Here is a 20,092-nt window from a genome sequence, read left to right on the forward strand (position 1 = left end):
TCTTGAGCACATACTACCAAGGCAGAGGGGTGGTTGAAGAAAAAGCTAAGATTTTTTTTTTCCCCCCCTCAAGGTGACTTTCCTTCAACATGTACTTAAACCTTTTGGTTTTTGAAGCAAGACAGCACCTCAAACCCAAGACATCACTGAAGACCATACAGGAGGGATTCCTCTCACATACGCCACAGGAAGCAGAAACTCATTAAATTTTTGGCCTTCATCTCAGACAAGACTGACAGTGAGCCCAGAGCAATCCTTCAACCCAGTCTTCCTCCAGGGTAGCATGCCTGCACCCTCCCCCCTTTTTGTGGTATAACTGAGACTACAATCCCTCTCACACAGTGGTCTTGGTTGCTATAGAAGTTCGGGAAAATTTACAGTGTGTGAGATGAACTGCATAGCTCAGAGGAGTATTTGTAAGGTGATTTACAAGCAAGTACAGAATTAAGCTACCGTTTAACATAGGATCCCCTCTTGAAACTCTACATAGAGCAACTTGATTTGGATTAATATTCTGCCAGTTTATCTGTAGGGTCCACAAAGAAATGCGATGTAGATACTTTTACCTTTCAACTGATGTCCTCCATTAGTAAATAATCTCTGCTTAGTATCAAGTATGAGGAGAAAATATTTCTTGCATACAGAAGAGTGTCAAAATTAATTTTCTTTGCCACTGAAAGAAAAACTTTGTTGCAGGTATTTTCCATATGTTTCCTGTTTGGCTTTGAAATGTTCTTCATAAACAAACTTCTCATGAGGCACCATTTTCAATATATGGTAGCTCTTCATGTGGTCTCACTTGAAGTCTTGCGTTGATTTCAGTGCTGTCTTTGCATACCAAGTGGCACAGGGAAGAGACTAAGCGTTCTGCATGTATTGCCACATCATGTGAGAGAGGTATGGAATTAATTTGGGGAAGATTGGAGCAAACATTTCCGTTGTGAAAGTATTGCACATAGAGGAGAGGCTCCCAGCATTTAAAGGAGGTCTCCGATGGAAAACTGTGCTACAACTGGGAAAACTATGCACAGCATTTGCCTGTAGTCTGAACTCCCCAAGTATTCTAGCAGACAACCAGAAACTTCTCCTAGTATACTGAGAATAGATTTTTTCCATGCAACATTCAAAAGGTGATCTCACCTGTATTTCCAATGAGACTGTAGCACAAGAAAAGACTATAAAAAATACCTATGGAGAAACACAAATGCTAAATTTCTACAACCTTTCATTTACTGGAAGGTTTGCAAACCTATTTCCCCAGAAAACACATCCTAGCAGAAAGCAATGCATCACTAAGAAGAAGTTCCACAGCCCTACTCCATACTGGGTTTTACATGCAGAAACAATTCTAGCAAGAGAGAAAGAAAAGGAACTGTGGGCTGAAACAGTCACCTGCTTCTTCCTAGCTGAGGGAAGGTACGCGTGTCCTCTACTGCCAGGGGCTTTCCCTGCCCCGCACAGGGCATGCTTCTGTAGCCGTGTAAGTGGTCGCAAACAAGTTTTGCCCCAGCCCCCTTCTTTTTCCTTCCTAGCCTCTGCCAGTTTTGCTCATCTGATCCTGGGCAAACTCACTCAAGGAACAGAGCTGGCAAAAAATTAACAACGTAGTGTAAAAAAACCCAAGCGTACAACACAAATCCTGTTCTGTTGCTCCCTCTGTTGAGGGACAAATCACGCCAACCGCAAGCACTCTGTTCTGCTGGACTTTAAACTAGGACCTTGCTGCACAGATCCTGCACCTGCTCTGAGGGGCAAGAGCTCAGGTTGTCCAGTTTGTCCCTTATGTTCTGTTGGTAAGGAAGGGACTCTTTCTCCCCCCCTCAATTTGCTTTATAAATAAAGTATTTCCCTAAACTTTATGGGTAACTCGGATGCTTTAATGTCAATTTTCAGCTTTCTGTGAATCTCATAATTTACATTCATCTTGGAAAAAAAGAGCTTGGTATTGAGCCAGAATATTTTGCTACAAAAATATTTAAGGGGTATAACATGCTAATGTATTTTCATACCAGCAAGAAGCTTTCCCTACCTAGACACTGAAAGGACCCAGTGTAATTACAATGCTCAATAAAATCTGTTTGGGAAAAAGCACTACAGTTGAAAAGTAATAAATTACTATAAATAGTTTCTCAGATTTAAACTAAAATTATTATATTGCCTGTTTTTTTGGTTTTGTTTGTTTGTTTTAAGTGAAAATAAAAAAATCTAAAGCACCAAGATCAGATGTGAGGAAACAAAAAGCCTTGACTCAGAATGAAGGCTTTTTCAGTGTAACAGCATAGAGAGGAATATTCATCCATATGTGAAAAGATAAGCAATAAACCAAAAGAGGGAGAAAAAGTAGAATTTGATAGGCATTAACAAGTATTATTTGAGGACAAAAAACATCATGGAGGCATAAAAAATCTGAAGATCTAACACCGAAAATATGTAAGTGCATTAGAAGGAGAAAGCAGTAAAAATTACTGAGTTATGCTGGAAAATTAATATAAAGTAAGCAAGTGAAAGATGAAGGAGGTTTTTATAAAGCATCTACAAGTTTCATGACTTTTTCAGAGGAGTTCTCCTCACAAGAAAACATGCTGCAGAAAGTCTTTAGACCAGCATAAGGCAAGACACCAAAGTAGCTTAAAGACAAGGTATGGTCTGGGCATTCAGGAATTACAGAACTCCTCCGGGCCACTGCGCCTCACTTAAGCAAAGGCTTTATTGCAGATACAGGTTTTTAAGAAAAACAAAACAAAACAAAATGAACCCTAAGTGAAGCAAAGCAGTAGGGTACTAGATTGTACCTATGAGTTCTGAATAGCTGTGCTAGCTGCCAACACTGGAAAGACTTCTGTCAAGAAAATATGTGCTTTTCTCATGTAGTAAAGCTCTTCTGACATGCAGACAAAATAGCAGAGAAAGGAAAACTGGCTTGTTATAAATAACTTGGAGCTGAGGAAGCCATTCTTTAGAGTAACTATTTATCGAAGTAGAAGTAGACATGCAATCCACTTGGAGTAAAATAGAACGGTCAGTTTTACCACAGCAAACCACCTTTATATTGGGCAGCTAGCGGCAGTAGTACAGAGCTCTCTTCAGATCTTACATACCCTGACTCTTGGCAAAGAGAAGGGGCGGGTGGGAAAACAGCAGATGACCTTACTAAATGCAAAATATTCATTAAAAGGAATACTGTAATTATTCATGTACAGATATATTCTGCATGCATTGTACCTCTTCCAAGAAAAAAAAAAATCAAAACCAAGTATACAAACATGAAGTTTCTTTCTATATAAAGTATAACTACTTTAAACTTCATTATCCATCATGCCCCTCTGAACCTGTAAACTATTAAAGGTATTTATGCTACTGGGAAGACTACAGACCATCGGTATTTTTAGGGGAAACCTAGTACCATCGGCCTGAGTCTCATTTCACAGCCTGTGATAGAATAGCAAAGTTTGAAAAGAGTTCCTGCTCTTGTTTTCTCACATAAAGTGATTAAAAGCAACCATTGAAAAGCAACCATTGCTTCAATGGTTCAACCAGTTCAATGGCTGCTTTTAAAGTGGTGCTGATAAAGTGTGAGTAAATACTCTAGTATCCAGCTAAAGAAACTTTACTGAGCTCTCTAGCTCTCATGATTCTGGGAAAAGTGAAAAAAGCAACTTGTCCTATGTGAACATAATGAATTGCTAAGTCTCATCTCTAGACTCCTCACACGTTAACCTCATTAAGAGAAGATGAAAAGATATCAGACTAATGTGAATTTGACTATGAAGAATGACCTTCAGTGATACCACTGTGAGCTAGCTTGTGTGTTTGAGTACCTTCTAAGGTACAGCTGGAGTAGAATAATTTGCCATATGTAAGTTCACATGAGTGAAACATAAAATACCAGAATTTTCACTGTATGTGACAGTGCAACAATATCATACACTATACAAAGGTTACATGAAGTGAATCTGTATCTAAGCCAATGAATTGAGAAAGTTAAGGTTTTCAAACAGAAATACATTAGAAAAAATAAAAATGACCTGACACTACTTCAAACCAACCACATCATTCAGTTCTCCTGTAGGTTAACTGGACTAATCTACCTAAGTAAAGCAGAGAGAGAGACCATCCCAGAAGGTCCAAGATAGGCTTGTATCCTAACTAGCAGTACGAAATGCAATGACTTACAGTGCACAGTGATGGTGGTCGAGTCCATCATGCTTTTGTCAGTCAGAGAGCACTTGTATTCTCCTGTTGCATTTCGTCTCACATCTGTCATTACGTAAGTGTCTGAACTTCTTATACCTTCTGTTTCTCCCTGTGGATGGAAAACAAAACACTTACTGTGTATAGGCCTGCTAAGAAAATCAATTTTTGTGCGGATTTTTTTTATTATAAGGATGGTAAAATACTCCAAAATATGTATAGACACAGCATCATTGAAGTGTAGTTACCTAGTAATAATACTAATTTCCTGCATGACACCATAGTTTTAAAAGACACCTACAATTAAGAGCTTACTCTTTTAATTGAATGACTAACTTATTTTAAGAGGACATTAAAATACAAAATTTGAAAGTTTAGCAGAAAGAAAAAGGGGAGAAAACAAAAGACTGAAACTGACTATGAATAAGAGTGTTGCAGAAATCACAACAGCAAAACAAAATGTGTTTCTAAATCTGTATCTGAAATAATATATTCAGTTGAGGAGAAATCATGAAATAAACTGTGCTGCATTACACGTTTTTAAACAGCACAAGCAAGCCTTGCTCTAGCCACATCATGGTATGGAGCCTATTAGGGCATACACTACCTTATATGCAGTTATCTACAGAAACTGGTGTTTTGAATTAGCCAGCAAGTGTTGCTTTCTGGCTGTCCAGTTCCCCAGTTTCCCTGATTACAACTGACTGACTTAGATCAACTTTGAAACAAGCACAGAATGAAACCCTTACTTGAATCTCTGAATCCAGAAAGAGATTTATGCTACCCATGAGTCTTGCAAAGAAATCACCAATTCCAGCTCTCCTTGAGAGGAAGGACTAGTATCAGGTAGCAGGGAGACTGAAGATAAGGCAAACTTGGGTGTTTAGCTCGCTCACTCTGATAGTGGAGCAAGGAGAGATACCATGCACTTTTTCCCTGGCATATAGTGAGTTCCTAGGATGACTCACTGAATCTAAATGGCTATTCTGAGATAAGAGGACTTCAGCTCCTGGTTTCCCTTGCTGCTCTTCAGCAATTCAAAGATGCCAGGAGTCCAAAATAGATGAGGATTATGTTCAAAGGGCAACATGCAGTTTTTTGAAATACCTGAGAGAGGCCAAAAGCAGTGGCATGCTTTCAAGATCAGCTCTGCTCACTACTGCAGTAGGAACAAAAAAAAGGATATAAAATAGGAGAGAGAAGCAGGACACGGGAAGCAGGACTAGGAATCTTAGAATATAAAGCCACATCTGTCTGTGGATTTCACCAATACTAAGCAGGTTAATGGTACCAAAGCCATTTTTCTCAAACTGCATCTTATGCATTTGACAGATTCGTTCTACACTTTCTCCTGTGCTGTCACACTTGTTCTTTTTTATGTTGTTATGCCACCAAACAATTAATTAATTAACTAAAGAAAAGAAATTGCACAAAGATTCATCTGTGAAAGTCCAAAAAAATAGCTGAATTAATTTCCTGTACTTTCACTGCTGGATCTTTGTCTGTTATGACAACAGATGAGATGGTTTTATTCAAGATGCTAAACTGCTTTAGTCAAAACTGCTTCTTATCTTCTTATCAAAATATCTGATGACGGGAAATGAAGCCTGGCAATTTTTAGTAGGTCCAAACCCCCAAAAACTTCGGGTGGGGCGGGGGGAAGGAGAGGTTATTTCAAAATATTTTGCCAACTCAGGTGAGGTGTTCTCAGAGTCTGATGTAATGGCTGATGTCTATCTTCAGTTTTAGTCACATTGGATTCCTTCCTTCATTTGTTATAAAATCACGTATACACTGACATGTAGCAATGTCTGTAGGAAGGGATGATACAGAATATTTCACTACACAGTGACAGTGAGGCAGGACTTACTGGAATGTAAAACAGGAACTCCTGTGGAGGAGGGTTGCCATTTCCTGAGCACTTCAGAGTGATGTTATCGCCTTCTTTAATGGTACTACTTTGTGACAGCACTTGAATAGTCACCTTCTCTGTTGGATCTGTGAAAATAATGTACACATTTAACGGCTTCTGCAAAAAGACACACAGTAACACTATGCATATGATTGATATTCATGGCCGAAGAGTACACGATTTTATCATCAAGCAGGTGAAGGTACTCGCTTGTGTAGATCTTTTTATAAAAGAACTGAAATTAATCTCACATTCTGTATTTTTGCCAATGAAGTAAGTGCAAAGAAGGCAGATGATATAAAATTCATTTTTCTTCACAAAAAACCCTGTAACTGAAACAGCAATGATTACAACCATGTTATGTGCTTAAAAGAAAAAAACCCTGATCAGTATGAACAGTTTCATGGTGTGATTTCATTATGAGAGATTAACTTGTTCTCTGTGAAGCTCACTGTTCGGAGGACTGCAGCAATCAGAAAAACAACTGAAGCTCTCAACGCCTTGCATTAGTACTAAATAATAGCCTTCTTGCATTAAAAAGAAAGAAATATGAACTAAGCGACTATGTTCAGCCTATTCTATATGCTGATCACTACAGGCTTTCAGAAAGATGAATTTGGTGAACATAATAGGACCCTTAACATAGTCAACAGAACTGTAAATGTAACATACTTCTGTCATGTTTAGTGAAGTTGAACTATAACTTATACTTTACTTTGGTAATTTTTTTTTAAGGCAAAGACAGAGTATACTTTAATAGATGCTATTCTTTCTAAGTAGAAGCCTAAATATAATTTTTCAAAAACAAAGTAAAATGAACAAAATTAAAGGAAATAACATGGGCAGATAACTCTCACTGTTTTAATTTCAATGAATAAATAAAATTCCACCAAAGATGCCAGTCTTGCATTAAGACACAGTACAGTGCACCTTATTAGACACTAAAAAAATCTACATGGCAGAGAAACCCTTGCCTGACAGTTGATTTTGTGTGTTTAGTGAAGCGTGCGCTCTACAGCCCTTCCGACCCTTAAGGCATTCATCATTTCTGTCTTCTGCTACAGGATTTCTCAGTAACAGGAGCTGCATTCTGCTGTGGCCTCTCAATGACCAAAAACCCTAACACAGCTTCTCACTCCTCCTCATAGGAGGAGGGGTACCCGGCTTCAACAAGCCGCATCCTCCCTCCTTCAGATGCAACAGCCTCGGCTCCCTTCCACATCCAAACAGCTTCCAACTCAGTACCTTCGCAGGTGAAGCACAGCTTTGCCTGCTTAGGAAGTCCAGCATCGCTGCTGGTGTGGAATACCACAGATGCGATGAAGTAGCTGGCCAGGAATCATGCATGCCTCTTGGCAGCTGCTGGGCCAAAAAAACCAGTTTCAGTGGGTGGCTGGTGAGTTAGCCTGCTGCAGAAACTTGTCTCTCCTTCTGTCAAGTTTATGTGAAGGTGACCAAATGTGAAAAAGTTATCATAAAGGATGTCTAGATATACCCTGGAATTGCTTAGGTTTTGTCCCAAGACTGAAAAGCTCCCCTGCTTTCACTAATAAACAGGAGCAGCCTGGTGAGGGTGTATCTTGTCTCTCAGTGGCACATAGCCCTGGCTTGGCCCATCTGCCTTGTGCTTCTGTAAACCTGAGATTCAGCTTTCTGCAAGAGCAAAATTCTGGGAGCCAGCACCAAAAGGCAGTTATTTAGTAAATGAATGCTGCTATCCCAGACATGCCATGGCCACAACTGCGTAATTTCAAGGAAAACACCAATGCTGGAAGCAGCATGAGTATAAAGTGTCTTTGACTCTAATCTGTTATGTAAAGAAGTTTATGCATAAGACAGACGCTTAACAACAGGGCATGATTGGAAAGTCTGCCTCACTAACATTATCTTTTTACATTGATTAAGGCTGAGCAGAACCCAACATAACTGGAGTCTAGATAATTTAGATATCTGAGATCCTGTCTAACTGTCCAGCTCCAAGAGTTCTCTTGTATTACTCATGTTACTTTTGGTAGCTTGCTTGCTACAGCTGCAAACCAGAGCTGAGAACTACTGCTAGCTGAGCTAGGTTATCCAATTCCAACTAGCACCCAACTCGGCAGGAGCTAATTCACTCTTCTTCTCATACTAGGTTACAGTGGCTGCCTGCTTCCAGGATGTCAACTAGCTATTAAACACTTGAGTACTAGAGACTGCACTAACCCAGAGCTAAAAAAAAAACAACCAACCAAACAAAAAAAATCTTGTGTAGGCATAGTTTTAAGCATGCACTCCCCATTTCTTTATGATAAATGGGTAAGCTGCAAGGAATGAACAGCAGGTCGTCTTTATGATTTTTTTCTACTTCCTTCAGAGATGCAAAACACGATAGTTTTGACAGTCAATCTGAAAAAAAAGGCTGAAAGAAAGACTTCAATTTCGTAGAGTTGGAGTCTGCCATTATTTTTCATCTGCATTACATTTGACTCATTAAAAAAACACATTTGTTGAGAAAGAAACTAATTAGTAACACCGAACTAAATTAAAAAACAAAAACAAATCAGACATGTCATTATCATCAACAAACATCAGTCAAGAAATTAATCTGTTGAAGCTTTGGACATCTATTGATAAAGACTTTCACAAATTCATTTGGAGATGCATTTGAGCAGAGTAAGGAATTGAAGTTACAACAAATGAAAATACTCAGAAAGGAAATTGGGTAACCCCACACTCTAAAGCCAAAGTTCATACTCGAGGCCTCTTCAGTACTGAAGGGTGTGCCGGCCTCCCACTGTTGGCTAATTAGCAGCACAATGATACTGTCCATCTCTGGAGAAGAACTGTCTTAATTAAATTGTGTGTTACTAGACCAGGATTCTAAGAGCTAGTCTAGCAAACATTAAACCTTTAATATGGAGTGCACATGATATCTGGCGCAGTGACTGTTCTGCAGTGCTGTGCAGCCTTTTCCCTTCACATTGGGTAGTCCTTAATTGCAAATGCACGTAGTACATGCATCACAGAAATCTGCAAGAGCCTCATCCTCAAGAGGTGAAGTAGCATAATGCATGAAAGTGGTGGAGAAATGAGGACAGCAAAGCATTTCTTGGCAAGTATTAGCAACAAGTGCTTTCTGGTCATTACGTTTCTTCCCTGTGAACATCTGCCATACACAGGAGAAGTTATTCACGGTCATGGGGCTCCACAGATGACAGAAAAAACCAACAGTGAAATTTGGTATCCAACTTTAAAGCAAAACCAAAAAAATAAAAAAACCCTCTAGCTTTAAAGTGATGGGATAGGTGTCTGCAGGCTTGAAATCTCTATGTAATTTCCAAGGATAATGGTTGCTATCCCAGAGGTTTTCTTCTCCATTAGTTCTGCCGGTTGTCATTCTGGAGAAACAGCTGGTGAAAAGAAGGCCTTAATTTACTCCAGCTTCTCCAAGTGAAACCAAGGAGCAGCTGCTCCAAGGTTTGGTTTGATTTGACAAAGGTCAAAACTGATCCCCTACTCTGCAGCTCAACAAAATTTACTTGGGAAGAAGTGACTAATCATCTAGGTAGAACATACCCTGCCACTTCAAGCCTGTGGCTTTCATTTTCAAGGCAACAGAGCACACGTGCTAGCTCGAGAAATCCAGCACCTTACTAATTTTCTTTGTATTCAACTGGATCACAGAGCTGTTACACAATGTATACTAAGACCCTATTAGATGCTGGACTCCATTCTTAGGCCCCATCATTCCCAAAACAGGGCCTTTTCTTTCATAAGCTGAAGCATGCAGAAAGGTAACACTTGACTGGACATATTGCATATCTCCTGTTCCTCTACATTCTGCTACGACCTGCTTCCTTCTACAGTGCTTCAGAAGTGTCATTTTACAGACTTTGAAATACCTCTTCCCCCCTCTCTTAACTGCTACTACCCCCTCTAACCTTTCCTTCCAACAGCCTGTTTTGTTTATTCAAAGGAGAATTATGATTTCCACATTGGTCAGTAATACAGTAACGAAGTTGCTTTAGGAGTTAGGCCAGCTGGAAGTAATTATTTACACAAATTCTCTACTGAAAAGTCTACCAATATTCAAATGATACATTTTAAATGTAAAAATCATCATCTTAGAGCTGTAGAGAAGCTACAGCATTTTGTGCAAGCTAGTCTGCCAGCATTAGCTGTTTGGTGCTGACTCTGCAAAAATGAATAACATTTGAGCATACTAAAAAACTGTATTGTGTATTTATTGCATATTACAGTGGGCACAGAGTCACTAATCAACCACTCTAAGTTCTATTAAAGTTCTGAAAAGCTCATTTCACTGAAACTTTTTGTGGTTACCACTTTCCTCTTGTCAACACAATCTTGATATTCAGTATTCTACTGTTAGAAAGAAATCTCAGGTAAATCTGAAAATAAGTAAAAATTACACAGACAATGTACTCGGACCTTCTTGCTGCAAATCAGCTTTGAAGAAACCATCTCAACAGCCAAGCAGCAATGTCTCTGTAATTTTGTAAACTGTCTCTGATTTTGCACCCCTCCTGCCCCGAGGTAGTCTTCATATAGCAATAGAGGCTTTTTAATAACTTACAGTGAACATCAAAGACAACTGGTTCAGACTGTATTGTTTTCTGGCCCGATGGTCCGTAATATGTCACAATGCAAGAAAACTTGGCATTTGCATCTTCCTTTGTTGGCATGTACTGAAGAGATGATGTCATGGTGAAGAGTCCAGTTGATTTGTCCACAATCTTTTGCAAATTTATGACCACAACTGAAATGGAAATACTGTTTCAGTGTCACACAGACAGAATTTGCAACCTTTTTCCTACATTTTGTTGCCTGCTCTGTATTTGCTATCAAGCTGCAAACATGCAAGCAACTTGACAAATTACCCAAGAGACTGTACAGTTTTCCTCTAGTATTGCCACTGACGTATACCAGGAATGTTTTCTCAACATCATACTCCTAACATACTGTACATTTTAAATCAAATCAAAACAAAAAAGTAATTGCAAGCTGGTGGGTTTTTTAATAAAAATCTCAGCTTAATTTGTAAGACAGAAGGCCTAAAAAATGCTGGCAAAAACAATTTTTAGGATCATATTTATAACTTAATTTTGTAAGCATTCTGTATTTTATGGAAGGTAAAACACTGTGGTCTGATCAGCCTGTCAAAATCAAAGTTGAAAGGGAGTGGGGAAAAAAAATTGTTCTTAATAATCCTGGAAAGTGAATACGTCTATAAGGATGATGATCTACATGGTCCAAAACACAATACTGGACAGGTGTGAAATTGAGACAGTTAATACCTTATAAGAAGTTGGAAATTAGATACAGGTTTCAACTAGCTACATAGGCTCAAGAATAGCTTTGCAAGAGCATTAACAAAGGCAACCCTCCTCCCCCTGATGTGGTTTTAAAGCTGGAACTGAAAAAGAGAGATTATATGGCATAGCTTGGGTGCTTTGAAAGGCCTAGAAGTTTCCTTCTAGTTTCATCTTCCATATGAGTAGTTTTATTCAAAGGAACAATACATTAGGCTAAAGCAGAGCAACTCTTCTCAACGCAGTTCTTCATGCATACACCTGTCTGTGGATTCAGGGACATTGGCCAGTACTGAAACATACCTTCTTCCACAGGCTGCAAAACTTTCCCGTTTTTGTACCATGTAACATTGCCTGCAGGATAACTCTCTCTTGCAACGCACTCCCCAAGCTGCAAAACAGATAGGAATTAGTCGCTGGTTTTCTCCACTATGTTTTAATACAATTCTATTTTCGCTTATGCTGCTTTGGGTAAAAATTTCCAGAAAGTTCAAATGCTTAACCCCAACCATTTTTCTTAAACAGGACAAATCCCATCAGTGAGGCTTAGGTACAATTCGGAAGAGGGTTCGGTGGTGGGTCTAAGGTCAGCATGGCCCCTGTTTGCAGAATCAGGCAGGGCTAATACAGTAGTGGCGAGGGAACTGCTCTGCGCTTAGCCTGGCTATAGACCACGATCTCTCACAGGCAGGTGTGCACGCAGGCACACGCACCATCTCCGAGCCTCAGTCCATCACCTCTCTCCGTTTTGACTGTAAAGGACTTTAGGCAGCCGTCAGGCACATAACTTTGAGGGAGAATGCTGCTCTTACCATTTGTAGCTTCTCTGTTTCTAAGAAGTCTGCTTGATGTAAGATTTCTGGTTGAGAGGGTTGTTCTAAAACATAAATAGGATAGAAGTACTAGTGAAGGGAGCACAAACAGCTGTTTGAAAAACAAAAAGTTACTAAAAGATACATGGACTTTGAGACCAGATAGAACAATCTGGCCTGGTATAGTCTTACCTACGCTTTGCCATTAAAAGAAGAAAAAGTGAGGTACTTCTACTTCAATATTAGCAAATGGACTGAAAAGGAAAAACTATCACCTTAAAATGTGTCATACCTCCCATAATAGATTCCATGCATTCTGACATTATATATTTTAGCCAGGCAGACTAGTTCAGCACCTGGGAGGAGAGAACCTGATCTGCTCTACCTGATTTATGATACACATGCCGGAGAAGGAACCAGTGATACAGAAACTATAGCAACAGAAAAGCAGCTTTACTGTGGATATTACTGTAGCTGAGCTGTCACATTATAAAGGAACAAATTCAACCTAATCATTCTTCTAATGTTTATTTTTCCTAACTGGGATTGTTATATTTAAGAAATTCAGATGACAGAGATAAGTGTAATTACTTTAACTGATTCTGAGTTAGTTATGACTCTCTTAAAAAAAATAAACTTTTTCTTCAGTGCCAGTATGTCCTCTTATTTACTTTTATTATGGTAGATGGACCTCTTAGCTTGCCAAAGTGGAGGATCTATCAGTGTTTCCATCATAAAAGACTACTTTCTAGAGACTATATAACTTGTCTGTTAAAATAGTTTGGCCTGAAGCCCGGAATGCAAATTTTTATCTCAAAAGAGACAATTTTCCCCACAATTTTAAAAGAAGAGGGGAAGAGTGAGGGGGGTGGGTGGGAAACAACAATGTTTATACAGTCAAAGAAAACCTCTATACCCTAGCTATACTGCTTAAAAAAGCATACATATTATATACTTCTACAGACTGAAACATCCTTAACCATGCCAGCTTACAGAACCTTTTTTCCAAATCAAGCTCCCTATGAAATAATGTATGTATGTCAATATTCCCAGCCCAAAGCGAATTTCACACTGTCTTGCCGAAATCTCTACACACTGATGAAGTTATTAACGTGCAGGTGTACTGCTCCTGCTGCCGCAGAGGCAGCAAGCCTACACGTTCCCACAATAATCCATTTGCTCTGTGTGTGTGTGCACGCACGTGTATGCGTGTGTTTGTGTGTACACAAATGCACAGATATTCTTCGCTTGGAAGACTAAGCCAGGATGGAACAAGAACAGCTCAAAAGGGAAATGAAAGGCAATAAAAGAAGCTGTTCGTTTCACATTTTCAAACAACTTTGCTTGTGGCAAAAAACCAAAACCCAAACAAAACAGTCAAAGCTATACACCAAAACCATCACAATTTCTTCAAAGGGCTAACAAAGATATTTAAAAAAAAAAAAAGTAAATGTTTATTTCTCTTTTGTTAGTTTTAAAGGAAAAAGGTTAACCTAATTTCTGTAAGAACCTGTCAAGGACAAAACATTTTCGTGTCAGTTCAAGCAAATTAGGTTTTACAAGACCATTAACAGGCCTTCTGGTTCAGATTTTCAGGTCCCATAAACAAGCACAGCTGGCTGCCTGTCCAGTCACCAGCTGATCAAACCACAAACCACGATGCCGTCCCCCACCTCAGCTTTGCTCCCTTTCATCTCTCACCTCCCCCAGGACTGGTTAGAGAAGCCCTAATTTTTGGTGCTTTGGACCCCCCCTCCCGCACTGCTTCTACCAAGGGAAGGGGAGGACGTCCCGCTCCGCGGCCCCTGTGCGGCTCTCCCTCTTCTGCGTGCTCTGGTGACCCAGCAGACGCTCCAGCCGAGAGGCAGAGCCAACCTGCTCTCAGAGCAGCCTCTGAAGGGGATCGCCCGCTGCCAAATCCCCCCAGCCGCAGCACGTGCACCAAGGTAATTCACTACAAAAGACTTATTTGGCATTCACTAGCTCAGCGTCCGAAGCGAGAAGAAATTTTAAACTTGGCAGCAGCAAAGCCCGCTTTGGTGGGTTTGCAACTTCAGCACGCTGCTTATCTCTTGGCTTAAGAGCTTGCCAGAGTACTCTGCAACTCTACGTAGGTCCTCTAATAGGGGGGAAAAGAGCTCACTGCCTGCAAAAGCCAAGCATCGGTGTAACGGGAAAGCAGCTAACGTCCGCCGGGCTGCTTTGCTTTGGAAACTCCGGCCATTTAATTCCAGCAAAAAGATGCTGACAGGATCCATCTGGAAAGCTGGTAGAGCTTGTTTGAGTAGTCCAGGGATTGAGACTAGCAGGTGGTACCTGTGCAATGAGCCATTTCAGCTCGTTAGTTCTGAGTTAATCAGGTAGCACAGCTGAGGACGTGACAAGCTCCAGTGAAACCCAGCGTCAGTCATGACTTCTGGGATACAGCTGAGTTTCAGGTGCATAAAATTTTGGTTTATGAGGGTTTGCACTGGTGCAGCTTAGCTCTGTATCTGTGGTTCAAGGAGTAAGAAACTCCACTGGTTAAATACATGAAGCTTGCAGGCTATTCTTAACTCTTTCATAATTAAACCAAACAAGCAAGCAAGCAACAACAAAAAATGAACCCCCCCAAAACAGACTCAAGGAAGTTAAATGCAAAGAAATGTTAAGAGAACCCTAAAGTTGTGAACAAAAAATGAAAAACTGCAAAGGTAATTTTTTCTTGCAGTGCTAAGTCAGCTACATTACATATGTGGCATCCTCTATTCTTATCTTCCTTAGTAAACAGAAGCTTTCTCTATTAGTATTAATGCATACAATAAAACATACAAGCTGTGCTCCATGGCTGAGTTAGCATTGTGTTAATATTTGGTGCAGTACACAGTAATTCAAGCAGTTAGCATTTCGTTTCACCATATACCACTGTCTCATCTACATATTTACTGCTGTGCAATAAGTAAACATGATAATTCTTTATCATCTCCTTTGAAGCGCTGTGTTTACTATGCATGCTCTGAGCACACTCCTCCCTGTTGTCATTAATTCGATTGTTCTTGCAGTCAAATTGAAAGTGAAACAAGGGAAAGAAATTACTGTTGACTCCTAATCTAGTTTTGAACTCATTTATGCTACTGACAAACTTCTGCCTAGACACCACTGACGACTCCCTGACACCTTCCCCCTGGGAGAAGAGTACGGGTGCCCTTCCAAAATATGAATTCATGTTTTTCAAGCAGAAGTGGGATCTGTTTGAAACTGCCCATCCCTGCAAGCAACGTGTTCCCACAACAGAGCCTTACTTTGACTGTGTAAGCCTGCACCTGAAGAGCAACAAAGGTCAAAAAAAGCCATATAAAACCAGGAAGCTGAGGAAGATATCCACTGCAGTCACAGGGCTGAATTTACAAACGCTTAACCTTAGCCTCAGACCTGTGCCCCTAAAAAGGGGCAACGCCGCTTCCGCAAGCTGAGTCAGGCTTTGAGGGATGACACGTCTGCTCTGGATCAGCACCAGGAAGGGGCCAGGTTCGCCCACGCTCCTGCGCGAGCTCAGAGCAGGACTGTGCCTCGGAGCACTGGGGTCTGCGCTGCCGATTAGCCCTGCGATCGGTCTGCAGCGATATCAAACGCTTATAAACTTTGCTGTGCTCTAAAGCAGAACCGCAGACTGGTCTTCCTCCTGCTAGTACAGCAGGGGACAAAATAAGCATTTGGGGCTAGCAGCTCATCTTCCAGCCTGTTGCTCGCTCACTTGCAGTTCGTACAGTTGCATGCTAGCTGCTCAGTGCTGGTTTAAAGCTCTCCACTGATCTAATCCTGCAGACTGCACACAGTTAATGCTTCCCTCCTGCAGAAAAATTCGCTTGGAGAACAAATGGAAAATAATCAGTGCTAATTTTACATTTTTCATTTCCAAGGCCAAATGACATCACATAAGTGAGTCATTATCAAAGCCTAAAATTCTCTTTGAGCCAGCACTTATCGTGAATAAACTGCAAGTGCAGGCAGTCCTGTTACATAAATGCCACCAGTAGATTACATTTTTGAAAGCTGCAGAAATTTGCTAGTCTTAGTAATTTACTCCGCCAAACTTACTTTCTTGTCTTTAATCTTTCCCTTAAACAAAAGTTTCTGTAATTTATGATTCAGATGCTGATGAATGTTAATGGTAGTAACAACTAGATTTACTTACTGAAGACTTTGACTATCGTTGGCTCTTCGGAAACATCATCTTCTGTAACTAGCATACATACAAATCTCTTTTCATCACTGATTCTTGCATTCTTGATGGATAACGTATAGTTTTCTGAGAGACTCAACCTGTCTTTGTAGTCTGGTACATCATCATACTGTACATTTTTTTTTGTTGATGATCTGAAGGCAATAAATACTGGAGATCCATTTGGCATTTCCTATAATAAAAGGAAGAACACCTCTATTTTGCATAAACATTCATTTAGAAGTTCCTGAAGATCTGCAATTGGTACAAACCCATAATTTAAAAAAAAATCTAAAAAGTACATCACATGGCTTTTTTCCTGATTAATTTCTGCTGTACAAACAAGAAATTGAGTGTAATACGAGAGCTAGTTTAAGACTGCCATGGTACACATTGAGAATATCATCAGTAGAAATAATTTCAAACCTTTGGCTCAATCTCAGCATAGCATAGGGCTTTCTCTGATGAAGGCTGGTGGTTCTGGCACCACCTGCCTCTGTATGAAAAAGTATTTGAAATAGAAGCATTTGCAAGCTAGGCAGTTTCCTTTTTTTTTTTCCTGATTGTTTTACATATTCATATTGTTTGTCTGAGATATTCAGACTTCATTCCAAATGCAGGATTTAATCAAGCATAACTGCCTATTTTATTCTAAACTAGTTTTTATTTTGGGGTTTTTTTTCTTCTTTGTTTTTAAAGGACCCAAGAGCTTGTGGCATGGGAATATACATACAATCAAATATTGTTATTTATGCATGTCAGGATAATCTGCAAAATATCACTTTCTAGACATCCTCCTTATATTAATCAGTATGCAGTTGCCATCCTAAGAAGGCATACATAGTTGACAGCCTTGAACAAACCTCCTGTATCAGAAATTTATTTTTATGTGAGACAAAGTTACAGGCAGAGCTCTGCGGGACTTGATTCCCCTCTCCTTACACAAACACACAGAGCAGGGACAGACACTGTCTGCCTTTATTTAAAGTGAGGTGAAAGGTTGACTCCACCTCTACGTTCAGCATTGTGCTGGGGGCTGGAAGAAGTTTTCATTCCCTTTTATCCCTTGCACCTTGCGGCGCTGATGTGAGTAGCGTTCCCAGCACAAAACCTCAGCTTGACTGCAGAGCCCACAAAAGCATGACGATGCTGTGACAAGAGACGAGTGGTGGCAGAGCTGGGCAGGGAGCAGGAGGCAGCAGCTAATGTGAAGTTCAAATTCCCTTACAGTCTTTCTCCCTCTTTCACTTTTAACTCTTGGATTACTCTAGATGTCGGTCACACAGGAAAGAAAGCTTTGCCTTGACTTGATACATGCAAAGTTGGCTGTCAAGTGCAAATGAGCTCTTAACTCCGTAAGCCTACCCAGCGCAGGAGCACGCACAGGTAGATGCTGAAGGGAGCGACACCTCCTCCTGCCATGGTGCACGTCTCCCAGTGCCCCCAGGCTCCCACTAGCGATGCCAATTTCTACTCCCAAGGCAGAAGAGCAGAAAATGGAGTTCCTCTTCCTTCCGATGAAATAATCACCCCACCAAAAAACCCCAATCCAACCCCCCCCCCCAGGTAAAAACAAGTGTTCCCATGCTGGGAGCAGCCCTGGGAGAACGGGTATCACTTCCACTTTGTTGTGTGGGCTGTGTCAACAATTTCATACAATAGCAACTAGATGGGCTTTTTTGCACATTAGGTTTCGTGTCCCTTTCCATTTAGAAGAAGCTGTAACATCTCCATTTGCCGCTTGGTACTCGTCCGAGATAAGCAATCCAAATACACCGGAAAGAGATAATGCGTTTCTTTTTCTCAAAATAGCCTTGCATCTTCATAGAGATGGCCTTGTGCCTTCCCAAGAAAAGTCAGCAGACTAAAAAACTCATTGCAAAACATAGGCACTACATCTTCTGAATGCTTACATGAAATAGTTTCACTGTCCCTTTTTGGGGAAATGTTCTCCACAGACTTCTGACTTCACTTCCCAAAACATGTTTGCGGAGAAGGAACTCTTGAGTGGATGAGGACTGCAAAAGCTGCAAACCTCCAGGTACAAGTGAAGAAGCCAGGGGGGATTACTAAACACCCACCAGTGGCAGACCAGTCTGCTGTAAAATAGGCTGGTGGGTGCCATTTACAAAGAGAGAGAGAGAGAGAGAGAGAGAGAGAACTATGTAATTTTAAATCCACTGTCAGAGTAGAAATCACCTGTTATTGCTGACAACATTTTGGTTTGAGCATGAGAGGAGATTTAGATGAACTTCACAGAAGCAGGAAAACATGATATCAGTCTGAGAAACAAAAGGGTTTTGGTAGCCTGGTGGTTTTTTCCACGTATGCTTCCAGGTTTCATTTGACTTTGATATGCTTATTCTCCTTTTGGCCTGGGATACTGATTGCATACAGGAGAAGCGCATCATGCGGTGTTTCTACCGCAGGCTGACCAAGACAACCGAGACAGCGCCTGTGGTTTTGCCTTTGCTCTCCACGCACCAGAAACAGCAGAGTGAAACCAGCAGCAAGTCAGTTACTAAGATCAGCTCTGCCCTCTTCTTTGCTGTGCATTAAACACACTGAAGCATGGAACAGTATTGAGTGACTGCCTGATCAACCAAATGCGGGGACAGTGCTTTCCCAGGGATGAAGCACACCCTGCTTCACGCACTTCAAAAGTATTCAAATGTACAACGATGGCTCTGTCAAGTGAGCAAGACACCACTGGGTAACACGCCAGATCTCTAATACAGGTTGGCAGAGAACTCCCAAATAATTATTTCTCTTGAACAACGAGATTCATTCCTCAAACCTCTAATCTATGCTTGGCAGAAACTATGCAGATTGGAATCTTGCAGTCTTACAAACACAGGAATAAATGTCTTTGTATCAGAGGCAGAAATCGTATTGGATTGGAGTCTGGTAATCTCACACACAAAAAATACACATCTTTTATACCAGCTTTAATGAATGTAAAGATAAGCTATACTTACATATTTCCATTTTCCAAACATAAGACCATCTGGTACTTCTAGACGACAAGGCATAGTAATAGTATCTCCATATACTGCATTTACTGTGTACAATCCCAGAGCTAGAGGAGAAACAGAAAGAGAGGAAACAATTTTCAGTGTTTTCTTGAATTCCCATATGCTAGCTAGTGTTTAGTTCACAGCTATTACAAAAGCAGAGCCACCTCCTTTGCAAATGGTTATTTTCCAGCATGTAGCATTTATCCCCAAACCTCTAACAAAACAGGATTCCTGTCACTAAATTTGTTTACTTAAAAATTATGACCTTTTCGGACCCATGCTTCCTGCTGCAGTCAGTGGGAGCCAAGTGGATTTCCAAAGGGGATTGCACCTGCTCAACTGGACGAACACGTATTCTACAATCAGTATCCACAGCTATTGTCGCAAACTTAAAACTTGAAAAGGAAAATCCCTAAACTTTTTATTTTCTTCATCTGAAAAAATGGCCACTTCTGCCTGGAGAGGTTATGTTGCAATGCAATATTGTGAGGAGGCCATCAGACAAGTGATATTCTGACTGCTGCACTACATTAAAAACTTAGAAAAGGAAGAAAAGAGAATATTATTTAAATGCTGGGTTCCCTTAAACTTGGGAAACAAACTAGTCTGCACATTTAGATTTTGGAAAAATGAAGTGAAATGCTTCTATG

General features: G+C 40.4%; 1 protein-coding gene across 1 annotated transcript in view; it reads right to left on the reverse strand.

Moving 5' to 3' along the window:
* ALCAM (activated leukocyte cell adhesion molecule) overlaps positions 1-19,506 on the reverse strand; it is a 35,652-nt gene extending 16,146 nt beyond the window's left edge. Inside the window, exons 1-7 of the mRNA XM_010567324.1 lie at positions 19,404-19,506; positions 16,399-16,618; positions 12,225-12,289; positions 11,716-11,803; positions 10,677-10,859; positions 6,062-6,189; positions 4,174-4,303 (exon numbers count right to left, since the gene is read on the reverse strand). Of these exons, the coding sequence (XP_010565626.1) occupies positions 4,174-4,303; positions 6,062-6,189; positions 10,677-10,859; positions 11,716-11,803; positions 12,225-12,289; positions 16,399-16,618; positions 19,404-19,457 (868 nt within the window). The 5' untranslated portion in view covers positions 19,458-19,506. The remainder of the gene's footprint in view (positions 1-4,173; positions 4,304-6,061; positions 6,190-10,676; positions 10,860-11,715; positions 11,804-12,224; positions 12,290-16,398; positions 16,619-19,403) is intronic.
* Between the last annotated feature and the right edge of the window lie 586 nt (positions 19,507-20,092).

This window comes from Haliaeetus leucocephalus, unplaced genomic scaffold, assembly GCF_000737465.1.
Source record: "Haliaeetus leucocephalus isolate CR32 unplaced genomic scaffold, Haliaeetus_leucocephalus-4.0 Scaffold228, whole genome shotgun sequence".
Classification (NCBI taxonomy): domain Eukaryota; kingdom Metazoa; phylum Chordata; class Aves; order Accipitriformes; family Accipitridae; genus Haliaeetus; species Haliaeetus leucocephalus.